Source organism: Piliocolobus tephrosceles, chromosome 13 (genome assembly GCF_002776525.5).
Source record: "Piliocolobus tephrosceles isolate RC106 chromosome 13, ASM277652v3, whole genome shotgun sequence".
Classification (NCBI taxonomy): domain Eukaryota; kingdom Metazoa; phylum Chordata; class Mammalia; order Primates; family Cercopithecidae; genus Piliocolobus; species Piliocolobus tephrosceles.
In genome coordinates this window covers 93158451-93174452 of record NC_045446.1, presented here as the reverse complement: position 1 = coordinate 93174452, position 16002 = coordinate 93158451, and the positions used below count along the sequence as shown (strand labels likewise).

The window sequence follows — 16002 nt, the reverse complement described above, 5'->3', positions numbered from 1 at the left end:
AATGAACATCAGTGACAGCCAAGCAGTAGTGGTCACAGGCCTTGGGCAAGCCTCAGTACTGTGCTGGTCTGGAAGGCTCGAGGCTTCAGGTATGACTCAGCATGGTACCAGCTGTGGTAGTCAAGGCAGAGCCCATATCAACTCTCCCCAAACTCTAGGCAACCCAGCATAGAGAGAGAATCCTTTTGCTTGGAGGAAAGAGAGGAAACAGAGCAAAAGATTTTGTCTTGGAACCCAGAAAATTCTCCCTTATCTTCCTCAAGTCCACCAAGGCTGTGTTTCTAGGAGTCTGCAAGAGTCATAGAGTTCTTGGGCTTAGGGTTCCTAATAGTGCTAAAACAGCTTTAGTGAAAATAGGCTTAGGTAAAAACACTCAGTCTCCTTTGGATTCCTAGAAAGCCTTCTCAAGAAGAATAGGTAAAAACAAGTCCAGACTCTGAAGACTGGAATAAATATCTAACTCTTCAATGTCCAGACAATGAGGAAAGTCCACAAGCATCAGAAACATCCAAGAAAAACATGACCTCAGCAAATGAACTAAATAAGGCACCAGTGACCAATCTTGAAGTAACAGAGATATGTAACCTCTCCGTCAAGAAATTCAAAATAGCTGTCTTAAGGAAACACAATGAACTTCAAGATAACACAGAGAATGAATCAGAATTATTTCAGAGAAAAAAAATTTTTTGAGACAGTCTCACTGGCCCAGGCTGGAGTACAGTGGTGTAATCTCGGCTCAGCGCAACCTCCACCTCTCCCAGACTCAAGCAATTCTCCTGCCTCAGCCTCCTGAGTAGCTGGGATTATAGGAGCCTGCCACCATGCCTGGCTAATTTTTGTATTTTTACATGGGGATTCACCATGTTGTCCAGGCTGGTGTTGAATTACTGACCTCAAGTGATCCGCTCAACTCAGCTTCCCAAAATGCTGAGATTATAGGTGTGAGCCACTGCGCCTGGCCTATATCAGAGAAATTTAACCAACAGATTCAAATAATTTTATAAAAACAATCAATTCCTAGAGCTGAAAAATACAATTGACAAACTGAAAAATGCATCAGTGTCTCAATAGTAGAATTTATCAAGCAGAAGAATAAAATAGTGAGTTTGAAAACATGAAAATATAGAGGAGAAAAAAGAAAGAAGAATAAAAAGAATGAAGTATGTCTACAAGATCTAAAAAATAACTTCAAAAGGACAAATCTATAAGTTATTGGCCTTGAAGAAGATGTAAAGAAAGAGCTCAGGATATAAAGTTTATTCAAAGAAATAGTAACAGAGAACTTGCCTAGCATAGAGAAAGGTAATAATATCCAGGTACAAGACAGTCAAAATCACCGACAGATTCTATCCAAATAAGACTACTTCAAGGCACATAATAATCACTCTTAGAGGCCAAGGACAAAGAAAGTATTCTAAAACCAGCAAGACAAAAGACGCAAATAACATATAAAGATGCTCCATATGTCTGGCACCACATTTCTCAGTGGAACCCTCACATTCAGAGTGCTAAAGGCAAAAAAAAAAAAAAAAAAAAAGCTTCCAACTTAGAATATTATATCCAGCTGTATCATCCTTCAAACATAAAAAAGAAATAAAAACTTTCCCAGGCAAGCAAAAGCTAAAAAATGTCACCAACACCAGAAAGAAATGCTAAAGGGAATTCTTCAATTTAAAAGAAAAGGATTCTTAAACAAGAAGAAATCATCGGAAGGTATAAAAGTCACTGGTAAAAGTAAGTCTACAGACAAATACAGAAAATGCTAACACTGTAACTGTGGTGTGTAAATCACTTGTGTTGGGCATTCTTGTGTTGCTATAAAGAAATACCTGAGATGGGCTAATTTATAAAGACAAGAGATTTGATTCACTCACAATTCTGCCAGCATGGTACCAGCATCTGCTAGGCTTCTGTGGGGGCCTCAAGAGAGCTGTTACTGATGGCAGAAAGCAAAGGAGGAGCAAGTGGCTCACATGTGCTAAGAACAGCAGCTTGCAAGTCACGTGGCAAAAGCAGGAGCAAGAGAGAGTGGGGAGGGTGGTGCCACACGCTTAAACAACCAGGTCTTGAGAGAACTCACTCACTATTGTGAGGACAACACCAAGCCACAAGGGATCTGCCCCCATGACTCAAATACCTCCCACCAGGCCCCACCTCCAACACTGGGGATTACAATTCAACGTGAGATTTGCTGGGGACGTATATTCAAACTATATCACTACTCATGTCTTTATTATGAAGTCTAAAAGATACCTATCAAAAATAATAACCATAATAAATTGTTAAGAGATAGACAATATAGAAAGATATAGATTGAGACCAAAAAAATCCTCAAAATGGGGGAAGGGGAATTGAGTTTAAGTGTAAATTTTTTCTTTTTGCTTGGTTTGTTTTACTTTTCTTTTCTTTGTAATCAGAGTTAAGTTGTCATCAGTTTAAAATCCACTGGTTATGTTTTCTTCAAGCCTCATAGTAACCACAAAGGAAAAAACTTATAATGGATACACACACACACACAAAAGAAGCTGGGATTATAGGCGTGAGCCACCATGCCCAGCTGCACTTGACAAATTAATAGGTCAGGTATCAAACTATCAATAAATACAAAAATTAAAACAGGTTATATGTAGCCTGATTATCATGCATATCTATTGGTTTGTACCAGCATCCCCTCCTTCACTTCTGGTAATAACCACTTCCCCATCCATGGCTGCTTTTGGAGAAATGTAATTCCATATATTTCTGATGTGATTAGCTGCAGAGGTGGATATGTAACCTAAGTTGAGCAAATCAGAGTCCTTCTCTAGGATTTTTGATGGTGAAGTTGGGAAGGAAAAGTTATCTTTCTTCTTTCATCATAAGCTTTAAAATATAACCCAGGAAGTTAGTAGTCTTATCAACCAGAATACTATGAACCCTCGAGACTAAGGATAATACACAAGCAGAAATTAAAATGAGAGTCTAAAAGCAACAAGAGAGGAAGAGAGAGATAAAGACACAAAGAAAAAGGGAGAAACAGAGAGATGGGAGTAGGCGGGCAGAGAAACACAGAGACAAACTCAAGGCTGAGACAAAGACAGTTTCCTGATATTGTCTGAGTCATGATGTTGTATAAGTCCAGTTAACCCGAAGACCAGCCCTATCTCTTCTTTCCTGAGTACTGAATACTTAAACTAATACATTTCCTTTATTCATTTAAGCGAGTTTAATACGGTATCTGTCACTTGCAACCAAAAGAAAGGTGGATAATTATTCTGCCAGACATGAGTAAAAATTATCTGCTACATAAACATTCTATCAGAGTTGAATAAACAGTGACCATTTCCTCCCCCTGCATAAGTAAACAAAGGCACAGGGCATATCCAGACTATTTCCATATACTCATCATTAACCAACCAGGTGACCAGTCTAAAAAGTGACTCAAAATATTTGTGTGTGTATGGGTGAGGCAGAAAACAGGCATTACGCGAAAAGCTTCGTTGGTAGGTGTTATGGGTTAAATTATGTCCCTCCCCATCCGCCAAAAAAGATATGTTGAAGTCTAACCCCTGTCCCTCAAAATGTTCACCTTTTTGAAAATAGGGCCATTGCAAGTAGAATTAGTTAACTTCAAGTGAGGTCATACTGGACAAGAGTGTGCCTCAATTCAATATGACTGGTGTCCCTACAAGAACACATCCATATCTCTTCCTAGGTTCTTGTGGTTGCCTAGGAATCTTCTGTGTTCCTTGGCTTGTAGTTGCACAACTTGAATCTGTGCCTTCATAATCACATTATGTTCTCCTTATGTGTCTGTCTTTACATGGATGTCTTCTTGTAAGGACACCAATCATATTGGATTGAGGAACACTCTAGTCCAAATACCTTTACTAAATATAGGATGTCAGATTTAATTCAACATTATATATGGATTATATCCAACAAAGAGCATTATTTTTCTTTTTTTTGAGACAAAGTCTTGCTCAGCTGTCCACATTGGGGTGCGGTGACAGAATCACAGCTCACTGCAACCTTGAACTCCTGAGTTCAAGAAATCCTCCCACTTCAGCCTCCTGAGTAGCTAGAACTACAGGCACATGCCACCGTGCCTGGCTCATTTTTTAATATTTACTAAAGACAAGGTCTCACTATGCCGCCCAGGCTGGTCTCAAACTACTGGGCTCAAGCAATCCTCCCCCATCAGCCTCCAAATGTGCTGGGATTACAGGTATTAAAACCACCTGTGCAAATATTATAATTCAGGAAATTATGACAGTGAAAGAGATCAGACCTAACCGACTCCATCTTGCTTCTAACCTTTAAGCTGACCTTGTTTATTCCTGCATGTAGGCTGAACTAATCTTGGGAAGGAATTTAGTTGATGGTTTTGTAGTGCCCAATGAGTTCACCTTGCCTGTTGCCTAGACAGAGTTGATTTACCAAGACAGAGCTGGCTGTGCAGGAGACCGGAGTTTTATTATTACTCAAATCAGTCTCCCTAAGCATTCGGGATCAGAGTTTGTAAAGCTGATTTGGTGAGTAGGGGCTTAGGAAGTGGGGAGTGCTGCTTGGTCAGATTGGAGATGGACTCACAGTGGGCTTGAAGTGAGGTTTTCTTGCTGTCTTCTATTCCTGGGTGGGATCACAGAACTGGTTGAGCCAGATTACCAGACTAGGTGCGTCTGCAAAATATCTCAAGCACTGATCTTAGTTTTTACAATAGTGATGTTATACCCAGGAGCCATTTGAAGACGTTCAGACTCTTGCAGCCAGAGGCTGCATGACCCCTAAACCATAATTTCTTTTTTTGGGGGGGTGGGGGGGATTGAGTCTTGCTCTGTCACTCAGGCTGGAGTGCAGTGGTGAGATATCTCCTCACTGCAAACTCCACTTCCTGGGTTCCGGCGATTCTCCTGCCTCAGTCTCCCGAGTAGCTGGGATTACAGGCACCCACTACCATGCCTGGCTAATTTTTCTTTTCTTTTCTTTTTTTTTTTTGTAAAGATGGGGTTTCACCATGTAGAGCAGGTTGGTCTTAAACACCTGACCTCAAGTGATCCACCCGTCTTGGCTTCCCGAAGTGCGGGGATTACAGAAGTGAGCCACCACGCCCAGACCCTAAACCATAATTTCTAATCTCATAGCGAACCCATTAGTCCCTTGAAGGCAGACTTATTCCCCGGCAAGAAGCGGGTCTTTTTGCAAAAGGGCTATTATCAATCTTGTTTCAGAGTCAAACCATAAACTAAATTCCTTCCCAAGGTTAGTTCTGCCTATGCCCAAGAATGAACAAGGATAGCTTAAAGGTTAGAAGCAAGATGGAGTCAGTTTGGTCTGAGCTCTTTCACTGTCATAATTTCCTCAGTTTTATTTTTTGCAAAGGTGGTTTCAGTTTGACTCTGAAACAAAATTCATAATAGCCCTTTTTCAAAAAGACCCCTTTCTTGCCTGGGGGCCAGTCTGCCTTTGCAGACTAACAAATTAGCTACAAAATCAGAAATTATGGTTTAGGGGTAATGCAGCCTCTGGCTGCAAAAGTCTGAACATCTCCAAATGGCTCCTGGGGATAACATCACTATTGTAAAACCTAACCATTTCTGTGATCCCACCTAGAAACAGAAGACAGCAAGAAAACCTCACTTGAAACCCCCTATGATTCCATCTCCAACCTGACCAGTCAGCACTCCCCACTTCCCAAGCCCCTACCCACCAAATCATCTTTAAAAACTCCAACCCCCAATGCTCAGGGAGACTGATTTGAGTAGTAATAAAACTCCGGTCTCCCGCATAGCCGGCTCTGTGTGAATTACTCTTTCTCCATGGCAATTCTGTCTTGCCAAATCAGCTCTGTCTAGGTAGCAGGCAAGGTGAACCTGTTGGGCAGTTACAGGATGAACCACCGTGCCCAGACGAGAATTATTTTTCTAAAACAGGTAGAGACTGGAAGATAAATAAACAGAATGAATAAAAGAGACATCATAACATTACTAATCTAAGGCTAACATAAAATGAAAGGTAAAAACAAATAATTCAGGTCAGTGGTCTAGTTCTTGAAAAGCATCACACTTACCCAGAGTTTTACATGCAAAAAGAGCCATGGCACTTTGCAATCTGTCCGGTCTTAGCGCCTGTACTACAAGAATCTTAAAATAAAATGCAGAATATTTTTAAAGAATAAAGTTGCGCAACTACTTTAACTAAACAACAATTAATGTTAACTAATTGAACAAATGTTTACTAAATATGGGAACACTTATCATTGTTCCATAGTATTTACTGTGCTTCAAACTGTCACTATAGGTATATAGCAAGTATATTATCAAAAACGTTACTGAAATCCGTTTGCTTCCTCAAGCCTATCATCAAAAGTAAACATAGGGTTAGCAACGTCTTCTGGATATGATAAAAAGCTAAATGGCAGGTGAAAATCACGGTATGTAGATGAGGCATTTCTGTTGACAGCAAACAGAGACCCAGAAATCCTCCCTAAAATGATCAAATCACTATTTTTACCTTTAAAAAAAAAAAAGGAAAGAAATAGTGTCTCGCCCTGTCACCCAGGGTGGAGTGCAGTGGTACAATCACATCTCACTGCTGCCTCGAATCCTGAGCTCATGTGATCTTTCAGTAGCTAGGACTACTGATTCATGTATACCTATGATATTCCTAGATGTTTAAGTTTTCAAACCAATTTTTTCTTAGTCATTTTTCTTTTTTGTTTAAGCACTCTCGGGGAAATAGAATTCACTGTATATGGAGATACAAAGGGGTCAGATCAAGAGAAGAGATAAATGGAAAGGTCATTTCCTGGAGCATCAACTTCTGAAGAGCTCTCCCACTCTAATCTTTTTGACTAGCAAAAAAATTTGAGTGGAACCTGCCAGTAGGTTTCATCATTGTATTTTAAAATAGAATGGGAAAAATCCCCTGTTACTCACTATTAGGTCTTTTCCTTAAAAATAACTCCGGGAAATGATTGTAAAACTTGTACAATTTGTACTTTAGCTTCTTTCTGAAATAAATTTTTCCTATTACAAAATCCCCCTGGGGTCTCAGGCAAAGGGAATAAAAAAAGCCACAGTGAGAGAGAAACCCGACCCAGAAACTTTGGCATGATTTAATTGTCAATAAGGTGGCAAAAGCATCAAGCCTTCCCTAAATATGCCATTAAAGGTAAAGTAACACTCTAAAAGCAAAGCTTTCCTTTAAATGGCTTCTGAAAAATAAGAGAAACATTAAACACTTTTTTTGCATTTACATAACACTAAATTTTACCTGCTGAAATAAGGAAACTTTCTTTGCAAGAATAGATGGAAACTCTTGCTCACACATTGAATTATGATAATAAGTACGCCACAGAGCTGCATCTTCAAAGCAGAGGGTCTGATAAAGACTGGGGAGAGTAATCTAAAAAATAAAAATGGCCATATATAGTGAGCTATAAGCAAATATAAGCACATATATTTATTTTTTAAAAAACTAAAAGTGAGAACCAATTATTAGCTGTTTATTGCTCATTTTCTACTTTGTGTTGGCTTGTCTAATTATTTCTACGTCAGCAACACTATGGTAAACTCACCTAATAATAAAGCCAGAATTAAAATACACTTCCAACGTAGTACTAAACCAGTGCTCACGAGTTAAATCTTTTCTCTATGTAAAAACATTTGTATCTAGCTATCTCTACCTTATGAAGAAAACAAATGCGGTCATTAAGATCAAGTGTAAATTCTTTTTTTTTTGAGACGGAGTCTCGCTCTCACCCAGGCTGGAGGGCAGTGGTGCGATCTCGGCTCACTGCAAGCTCCGCCTCCTGGGTTCACGCCATTCTCCGGCCTCAGCCTCCAGAGTAGCTGGGATCACAGGCGCCCGCCACCACGCCCAGCTAATGTTTTTTGTATTTTTAGTAGAGACGGGGTTTCACCGTGTTAGCCAGGATGGTCTCGATCTCTTGACCTCGTGATCCGCCCACCTCAGCCTCCCAAAGCGCTGGGATTACAGGCGTGAGCCACCGCACCTGGCCTCAAGTGTAAATTCTAAGGATTGTCATGTTAAATATGTCAAATTTCATATTAATATTGACAGACTCCTTTATCAAAACTTTGGTCAGGCTCCTCTGAGCTCTCTTTGACTAGGCCTCAATCAGGGGCTTCGTGTCATGCCTTGTAGTATCCTATTTCAATAAGAATTTTGCTAAGTAACTTTAGCAATATTCCCTACCTTTAATATCCAATCGAATTCCTCCTCTCAGTGGGGCGCAGTGGCTCAGACCTGTAATCCCAGAACTTTGGGAGGCCAAGTTGGGTGGATCACCTGAGGTCAGGAGTTTGACACCAGCCTGGACAACATGATGAAACCCCATCTCTACTAAAAATACAAAAAAATTAGCCAGGCTGGTGGTGGGCACCTGTAATCCCAGCTACTCTGGAGGCTGAGGTAGGAGAATCACTTGAACCAGGGAGGCAGAGGCTGCAGTGAGGCGAGATCATGCCACTGCACTCCAGCCTGGGCCACAGAGCAAGACTCTGTCTCAAAAAAAAAAATTCCTCCTCTCCCACCCTTGTTATCTATTGGTATCTGATCATCTTGATCTGCCTTCACCAGATAAATCAGTTTAGCCAGAATCCCCACTTGCCGCTGACATTTCCACTTAATAGTTTTCTATCCACTGACCCCCAACACTAATCCTTACCCTGCTTCTTGGGTACAAATTCCCACTTGCCCATGCTGTACTCAGAATTGAGCCCAGTAACTATACTGAGATCTCTTTTCCCCTATGGCAATAGTTCTTTTGAATAAAACTTATCTTCACAGTTTTAAATTCTGTCGAGCTCTGTTTTTCTAAAACAGTATCAAATTCAATAAAAAAGAATGTTTTCCTAAACCCTATTTATGTCTCTATTTGTAAACATGTTGCTTCTGTTGTCTCTAAATGTTCTAACCCTCTTTGCGACCTCATAAATTTCTATTCTACATTCAATATTCACTTTAAACAATATCATCTTTCAGAGGTTTTCCCAAACATATTAATTCCCTCTACCTCAAACTGTGTTCTCTTTTCCCAAATGTTTCAAGAGTGGGGTGTAAGATCAGAAATGTAAATCTGTAAAGGTGAAGAATTTTCACTGAAAACAAATGAGAAATTTAGAAGATCTATATCTTCAGTATAGAACTTCATGTAATATAAACATAAATCAAGTATATAAAAATGCTTTATCCAAACATCTATGTTCATATAAAAATAATCCATTATATTGCCCAAATTTCATTATGTAACTTAACTAAAATTAAACAGCAGAAAATTAATTACATTTCAATTACTTTTTAATAAATGATCTAAGCCTATTAAAGTAACACTTGACGGTAGTCTGTTAACTTTAGTGACATTTAGTATAAAAGACCCCATCATTACTAATTTAGGTGTGCTACACATTATATTATCATCATGTATTTGGCTACCTTGTATACTGCCAACCATTATGACAAGGTAATGATTTGGTATGCTCTCTACAGTGTAAGTTTGTTCATGGCTGAGTCTCTTAATATTATAAAATATACACCTGTCATTCCACTGGTATAAACAAAAAAACCAGAGCTTGTCAGTAGTTAAAGCATTAAAAACAGATTTTTTTTTCAGGACTATTACGATAGAGGAAGCAATAGGGGGAAAAAGACTTCAGCACAGAGCAGGGCTCAATTTTGAATATAGCATGGGCAAGTGGAAATTTTTAACCAAGGAGCAAAGTGAGGTCAGTGGATGGAAAATTTCTAAGAGGAAATATTGGGTACAGGGATTTCTGGCTAAACCAACCTAATAGGATTCTTACTGAAGACAGGCCAAAGTCATCAGAATCACCTGGGGAATGGTGGGGAATGAGGAATCTGATTAGATATCAAGGGTAATCAGATATGGAAGATGAATAAATTCTCACTAAACAAACTTTGCAGGGTTCCTGTTAAAAGTAGATTTTACAAGGAAGTATATAGGTGGGCCTAGAAGAAGGTTCAAGAGCCTGACTAAAGTTTGGTCAAGTAAAGACAGTCACTAGCATTATGCCAACTGGTAGTAAGCACCAAACAAATGATAAATGAAAAAAATGGAGGATATAAAACAGAATTGTCCCCCCCTCTTTTTTTTCATTTATTTTACTCAACCAATATTTATGAAATGAAGGCAGTAAAGAGTAGTGGTGAAGAGCCCAGACTATGCAGCAAGAAACACAGTTTTAAATCCTGGCTCTACTTCCTAAGTGACCATAAACAAGTTACTATATCTTTCTGTGCCTTAATTTCCTCATCTGTGACACAAGGATAATTACAATAGCTACCTCATAATGTTATTGAAAATATTTAGTGAGATAATCCATTTTCAAATTCTGTATAATGCCTTGAACATAGTAAGCCATCAGTAAATGCTAGCTATTCTGCCTCATAATGTTATTGAAAATATTTAGTGAGATAATGCATTTTCAAATTCTCAATAATGCCTTAAACATAGTAAGCCATCAGTAAATGCTAGCTATTCGAACTGTTTTTATTATGTGCTATTATTATGTTATAACAGTTATGAAGGAAAGCAGGGGAAGGAAGGGAAGGATGGAAACATATATATGCATAGATTTGTCTTTCATTTCCCACAAAAACAACATTTTAGCCTGAGTAGTTGAAGAACACAGAACTGTTGAGAGTCAGGCTTCTAAACTGCCTTTTCTTCTCCCATGTCACCATTCTCATAGTCTAACTTACCTTGGGGACTAGGATTGGGAGAGAGAGAAAGAAAATACTGTATTTGGAAGGTATGCTATTTCGTAAATGAAAGGTTTAGTAATTACTGATTAAAGGACTAATCACAATAATTGGTAACTTTTTACTGGGAGAACTTACATCCTATTAAAATATGAATGCTAATTATGAATAAGGAGCACAAAGTACCAACAGAAACAATGCAAATATAGAAGAAATTAAAATATGTCTCATAGTAGAAAAGGGATACCTTTAATGTTGCCACAGCCCAGCTTCGTTCCTGATCTATCCAAGATGGAAGCTGATCACGTATTTTTTGTTGAGAGTCCTTTAACAAAAGCAATTATTTTCCTTAGTATACTTGGTAAAATTCAGAGTTTAAAAAATAGCAATTGATTAGCTATTTTATTATTTTGAAAAAAAAAGTTCATTCTACACATTATTTCTTTTTTTAATGTATTTTACAAGTCACCATGGTAAAATTCTATGTAATATAAGGGACAGAGAACCATTTAGGCAAATGTTGCAATCACTTTTTCATTGTGCTTAATCTTTCATGAAACTTCAGAAAAACTCAAATGTCATGAGGAACTGTCATAAAAGTTACATTATTTTTAATTATATCTTACATTTCAGACATTATCTAGGTTCCATGTTATATTTTGGGTATACTGCTAGAAGACTATTATTTATTATGTATTCAAATAGGAAATTACTAGGAAAAAAGCTAAATTTGAGTGAAGTTATTAAAAGTTCTAAAATGTAATTTTAAGACTCCCATTATATAAGAAAAATTTTCAAGTTATAAGATTTGTTTTTCTTAAGGATTGTACAAAATTATCCTTGGAATAAAATACATATACTGAGAAAAAGAAACTGCATTAATTTGTTAGTATTACGTATTATTCTCAGAATATACGTCTTTAAAATAAACAAATATACTTAGGTCTATTTTATAGGAAATACTTAAGAGGCCAGAATACATTCTTCTAATCAAAGTATAACTTCAACAATAATTTAGAACACCTCTGAAGCAAATTATACTTCATCAACAAAAAGCCAGAAATATTTTCTCTAACAGCAAAATAGATTGTTATTTTAACTTACAGCTTTACGTAACATGTCTCCAACAACCACACCTGTAAACGTATCCCATTCCTATTGAATAAAAATATAGGAACACAAAAATATAAAGATGATAACCAGTCAACAAAATTGTCTAACTTTCCCTATAAGATGGCTTAAAATGCAGTTCTCTACGGAGATAGGGAAAAATATAATTCATTTCCATCTTACCATTTCTTCTAGTACGTTAACATTATCAAGAATGTATTAATGTGATAACATGAAATACTAATACGAAATCTACTAAGAATAATTTTAGTAAAACAAAGCAATAACTCTATTATATATATGAGTCCCAATGTCTAAAAATTTAAATATCATGTTCAATTAACATTTGTCACTACCTGTTAATTGTTTTTCCACAGGCTATTTGTTGCTAATGACTAAGCAGTAAGGTGTACCCCAAAATTTAAAAATAGTATCTGGTAGAAAATATTGAGAAAAGTAATTCCATTAACATATTTTTTCTCACTGATTGAGAGAAGATGCCATTAATCCTTTTTTTTTTTTTTTTTTGCCATAGAATTAAGATTAATCAAGTGTTCCAGAATCTAATGCTAAGAAAATCTATGCCTTCCCTGTGGCATCCCCAAGTTAGACAATAATAGGTACTACCATACTATTGTCAGAAACTGGCCAGTAAATAAGCAAAATAAATGAAAATTTGAGAGCAATGTGGAAAAACTACCAAAGCAACATATTTTCTGCCTTCACTCACCCTGGCCACACACACTTCCTATTAGAATTATGCAGCCACAAATAAGCAAAATACGAATGATTACTACTACATTATGTGAGTCAGAGAAATATGTTCTCCTTTCCCAATGACAGTTTATTCATACTTTAAGAGAGAAAAATAGGGAACATATGTATTTCATGGAACCTACTGATCATAGTGAAAACCATTATATAGGAAGAAGAAAAGACATCAAAGTTATCAGCAGGAGTTAACGGTACCAAATGAATAAATTCAGGAGAAACTACACAAGTTAGCCAGTGCATGTGGAGTCACAGAAAAACAAAGAGAGAACATAAGAAGAACTGTGAATGGTCTGCATTCTTTTAACTATTATATTCAAATGAAGGGAACCAGAAAATAGTTAAAATTTGACCAAGTAGAGTAACGTAGGTCAAAATTGCACTGTCCATATACCATCCCTTTGCACCCTGGCTACTGGAATCTCACTTTATGATAACAGCATCATAATGAGAAAAATTACTTGCAAATAACTTTTTTTAAAATTGTAAGCAGACAAGAAATGGTTTCATTAGCTCCAGCTCAAGGGAGGTCCTTTTGAAGTCTGAGAAGGGGTTACATGGCAGACTAGAAATGAGATCATAAACAAGGAAGATAAATTATACATAAAAAGATTAACATAAACCTGTAGGTTCAGGCAAACTTCTGAGAACTGCCCATCCTCATGCCTCACCTGCTGCCTCTTGACAGTTCAGTGGAAGCAATAAATAATGTAGTTTTGTACCAATATTATCTCACTTTTTCTATTTATGAGCTCTACTACCTAGGCCAGGAAAATAAGAAGGCTGACTCTTCTGTTGCCCTAAGTAAGTGAACCTGGGTTCAGAAAAATGTAGGCAGCTTGGTAGATTTCTTTCCTTGCCTTACCATCATTCTGGAATGTTAGGCTCATCCACAGGGAAGTAGAACTAGAAATCACCATTTTATACTACATTTCTAACTTAGTAAAAGATTAATAGGTTGATATATAATTTCTAGCCTAAAGTAACTTCTAATGTAAACATAAATCCACCCTTTAACAAATTTCCATGTTACTGTAAAATTTTTCTCCTTTAATTTGACTTACATTTTCTTGAAAAAGTTCAGGATGCATGCCTCGAACAAAATGCAAAGCGAACATCAACTGATCAGCCTGCAAAGAATAACAGATATTATCTTGCCTTTTAAAAATTTGTGTCTTTGGAAAAGCATAGTCCTTAAAATCTGGCACACAAAAATCTCCATTCTGTCTTCATATGACCTACTTTTATCAACGTAAGAAATTACTATTCAGATTGCTCTCTACATCTTAGAAACACTTCAGGTCAGGGGTGGGGTCAGAGTAAGTGATCAAATTTTTAGAGAAAGCACTAACAATTATGCAGTGGGCCCATGTCATTAAAAGACAAAACACAACTAACTTTTCCAGGTGAAATATTAATACAATTGTGAAATTTAGATTAGTCATTATTCACCAAATCCACCCCATGCATTAGCAATCTTCAGTTTGTCACTGTGTAGGTTTAAACATATGGGTGACTATATGCAATTATGACAACTATTTTCTCTTTCCTAGATACATTAATCTCCTAAATCAAACAGAAAACTGTGGTGAACTCTTCATTTTCCACACAAGAAGAAAAGTTATACCAAATAAACGCAAACAACAAATAATTCCTTCAATGTGTTAATTCCTTCAATGTGTTATCACTTAGGAAGTTAAAACATGAGTAACTAATTGAGGTTAGATAATACAGAAAAAACTATAAGATAACCCAATATTTCACAGAAACAAAAGCAGAAACAAAAACAAGCTGTCAATAAACAGGTATCAAAAAAGACACCAAATCACATAGAATGAGAGTTATCAAAAGAGAAGGTCATATCTACTTTATCAGAAAACTAGAACACAGATTATGCTCAAAATCTCTCACTAAAGGAAGGAGCAAAAAAAGAAGGGAGGATAGAAAAATAAGGTAGAAATTAAGATTCAGACTTTCAGGAGCAATCTAAAAGACAAAATGAAAGAAGGAAGAAACAAAGTCAAAGAATGTAGGAAGTGAATTCAATAATATGCCACATACATTCTACTAGGTGCTGCCAGTAGTCTTAGGAGGATCATACTCTTTGACTTCAACTCTTTGACATTAAATAATACATTTACAAAGAATTGAAAACGAATTATTTTTCCGTAAGTAAGAAATGGTCCAATTTCTAAGAACATATTAAATTAAATAAGAGCCACAAGTTTATACAGGGCATACAAAATTAAGTAAATAAAATTATGTCTTTATTAAAACATAGTAAAACATCTTTCTGGCAAAACAATACTGTGTCAGACATATAGTATGAAAATGGATAAGATATAATTGTTACATGATGTATCAAAAACACGACTCTTAAATACAAGGTAACTATGCAATATAAGATTTGATGTTTTAATATTTTAAATGTTGTGGAAATAAACCAACTTGTTTCCATTTACAAGAAGAGTGTTTTTAATCCACACAGTATACTAACTCTACTCTCCATGAGACTGGGTAGGCCTTGTTCTCCACTGCAACCCTACTGCCTACAATAGGCAGGTGAATAACAAGTATTTCTTACAAGAACAGTCTCATTACATGGGCATTAAGAACCCACACAGGGCCAAGCATGCTGGCTCATGCCTGTAATCCCAGCACTTTGGGAGGCCAAGGCAGGCGGATCACCTAAGGTCAGGAGTTTGAGACTAGCCTGGCCAACATGGTGAAACTCTGTCTCTACTAAAAATACAAAAATTAGCTGGGTGTGGTGGCATACGCCTGTAGTTCCAGCTACTCGGGAGGTCGAGGCAGGAGAATCACTTCAACCCTGGAGGTGGAGGTTGCAGTGAGCCAAGATCTCACCATTGCACATTCCAGCCTTGGCAACAAGAGTGAAAATCCATATCAAAAAAAGGAAAAAAAGAACCAACACAGGTCCAGAATCAAGAAACTGGATACAAATTCCATCCCTCCTATTTTACTAGCCAGGTGATCTTAGCCAGAAACAAATTACATCATCTCTCTTGACCTCAGTTTCTGTCTCTGTAATGAGGGGACAATAATATTAAATACTATCTACCTCACTGCATTATTTTAATAATTAGATTAGATAATGTATCTGAAGCACTTAGCATGGTACCCAGCACACTCTAAAAGCCCAACATATATTAGTTATCATTTTATTAGTACTAATAATAATGAATAAAATGGATCCTACATGTTATTCAATCATTATTAATCTTTTTGTCTATGGAACACAATTACCAACGTGCAGGAAATTAATATAGAAAATCAGCAATTGGTGTCTCAGTTCTAGCAAAATGGAAGATGAAAAACTAATTTTCAAAATTTCCAGCTACAAATACCTAAAATCTTGGATAAAAGGTCCTCAAG

At 37.0% G+C, this 16002-nt stretch overlaps 1 protein-coding gene across 2 annotated transcripts in view; it reads right to left on the bottom strand.

Annotated features, from left to right (window-relative positions):
* Positions 1-16002, bottom strand: part of DYNC2H1 (dynein cytoplasmic 2 heavy chain 1) — a 352433-nt gene that overhangs the window by 162973 nt on the left and 173458 nt on the right. For both annotated transcript variants that reach the window (XM_023208014.3, XM_023208015.3), the window contains 5 exons: positions 13671-13736; positions 11830-11880; positions 10973-11050; positions 7255-7386; positions 6050-6122 (listed from right to left, as the gene is read on the bottom strand). In XM_023208014.3, coding sequence (XP_023063782.2) covers positions 6050-6122; positions 7255-7386; positions 10973-11050; positions 11830-11880; positions 13671-13736 — 400 coding nt within the window. The remainder of the gene's footprint in view (positions 1-6049; positions 6123-7254; positions 7387-10972; positions 11051-11829; positions 11881-13670; positions 13737-16002) is intronic.